General features: G+C 49.4%; 1 protein-coding gene across 1 annotated transcript in view; it reads right to left on the reverse strand.

The window, feature by feature from the left end:
• Positions 1–1,729, reverse strand: part of LOC104984079 (intelectin-1-like) — a 12,596-nt gene that overhangs the window by 8,479 nt on the left and 2,388 nt on the right. The window contains exons 2-4 of the mRNA XM_010833698.1: positions 1,633–1,696; positions 901–1,011; positions 82–170 (exon numbers count right to left, since the gene is read on the reverse strand). Of these exons, the coding sequence (XP_010832000.1) occupies positions 82–170; positions 901–1,011; positions 1,633–1,696 (264 nt within the window). The remainder of the gene's footprint in view (positions 1–81; positions 171–900; positions 1,012–1,632; positions 1,697–1,729) is intronic.

Consider the following 1,729-nt stretch of genomic DNA (forward strand, 5'->3'; position numbering starts at 1 on the left):
TGTCTGAGAGCACAGGGTCCATCTCAGACTCACAACCAGAAAGACTCTGGGAAGTCAGAAATGTATCCTGAAGGCTCCCACACATATCTGCTTGTTGAGGACAATTCTCTGTGGACACTGACTGCCTTTGTTCCACGCTACTTTTTCAAAGACTTTGTAGAGCGAACATCCTAGGAGACAGAGATGGTATCTCCCTTGGGATAGAGCCTTCTTATGGCCAGAAGAGGCCAGAAACATCTCAAGTCTACATCAGGATGTAGCCTCTGCAACTCAGAGGTAAGGGCAGGCATGGTCACTGCCCATTATATGAGATTCAGATTCCCTAACTGCACAGTTCTTCCTTGTACTCAGCCCCAGAGAAAATAAACTGTCTTATCCGAAAAGGCTTACATTTGCTTGACAAACCCAGTTTATGAGCCACTTGGCAAACAAACTACATAGGCAGATATCTCCTGGCCCTTTCACATCACTGGGTGGGAAGGGACCCAGAACACCAGCACAGGAAAAGGCTGCTGCTCTGGCTACTTCTGTGATTGTGAGGAATAAAGCTCTATGTCTCTGCCTCTGGAGGCTCATGTTTTCTACCTGAATCTATGACACTAGGGCAGGACTAACTACTTAGCTTACAAGCAGGGAAAAATCTTACACTCACTGGAGCTACAGCCATCATACTAAGACTCACCAGAAACACCACCTTCTCCCTGTGTTCAGAAGATCATGTCTCCGACAACTAGGCTGGACCCAAAAGCCTCAAAATTCCCAATAGAAATCTCCTAGGCTGGAAGCTGGAGTCAGAGCAGACAGGAGCGGTAGACACACACCCTCTTGATCTCCATGACCAAGATCTGTTTGGCTAAAAAGTGGTTAAAAGGAAGGATGCTGAGTTGGGTTATTACTCACCAGCTGCTTTATGGCAACTTTCTTTGATTTCCTTGCAGCTTCTGGGAAGGAAAGACAGGTAAGGAGCACAGGTTTCCTCCTCCCAAAACTTCTCAACAGCAAGTGTCCCTGCTAGAGGATGTGAGGATAATTCTCAGTCTCATGCCGCTCACACCAGCCTTCCTGGCCATTGGCTCCTAGCCCCTTCCCACTTCACAGGCTCATCACTAGGCTGTGAGGCCCCAGAGGTCAGGATTCTCTCTGCTAAGACTAGCTGACCACAATCTAGTACATACTCAACACTTGCATTCTTCTCCACAACCAATTAAACACAAAAACTCTCATTATGCCTACTGTGATAAATGGAATCGTGAGGATGAAGACTAGGGAAAGATGTTCCCTGGACACAGCCGTGACCACCAAGCACCCTCTGGGAACCCCAAGGCCAAGGCCATAGGAGCAGGAGCAGCTAGAAGGAAGCCCAGTCTTCACCACCATGGCTCCCCTGAGCCCCCTCAGCCACACAGAGGCACAGATGGATGGACCCCAGGACAGGCCTTAGCTTCAGACCAAACATCCAGAGAGACCAGCAGTCAGCACTCTGGCCACAGCTCAATTTGGCTGCAAAGTGTGGCTTCTCTGCATCTCCATGACTCCCCCTCTAGTCCAGGACTTCAGCATCCAACCTGGTTCTACACTCTCTTTTCCACTGCACATCTGAGCTGATGAAACTGCTGCTTCTGAGTCACTTACCTACCCTCGGCCCTCTGGTGGCCACAGCGAGGAACAGCAGGAAGTAAAACCTGACTCCTGTCCCCTAAGTAGAAAGGACATGCACACCGTCATTGGC

Source organism: Bison bison, unplaced genomic scaffold (genome assembly GCF_000754665.1).
Source record: "Bison bison bison isolate TAMUID 2011002044 unplaced genomic scaffold, Bison_UMD1.0 scf7180017863823, whole genome shotgun sequence".
Lineage (NCBI taxonomy): Eukaryota > Metazoa > Chordata > Mammalia > Artiodactyla > Bovidae > Bison > Bison bison.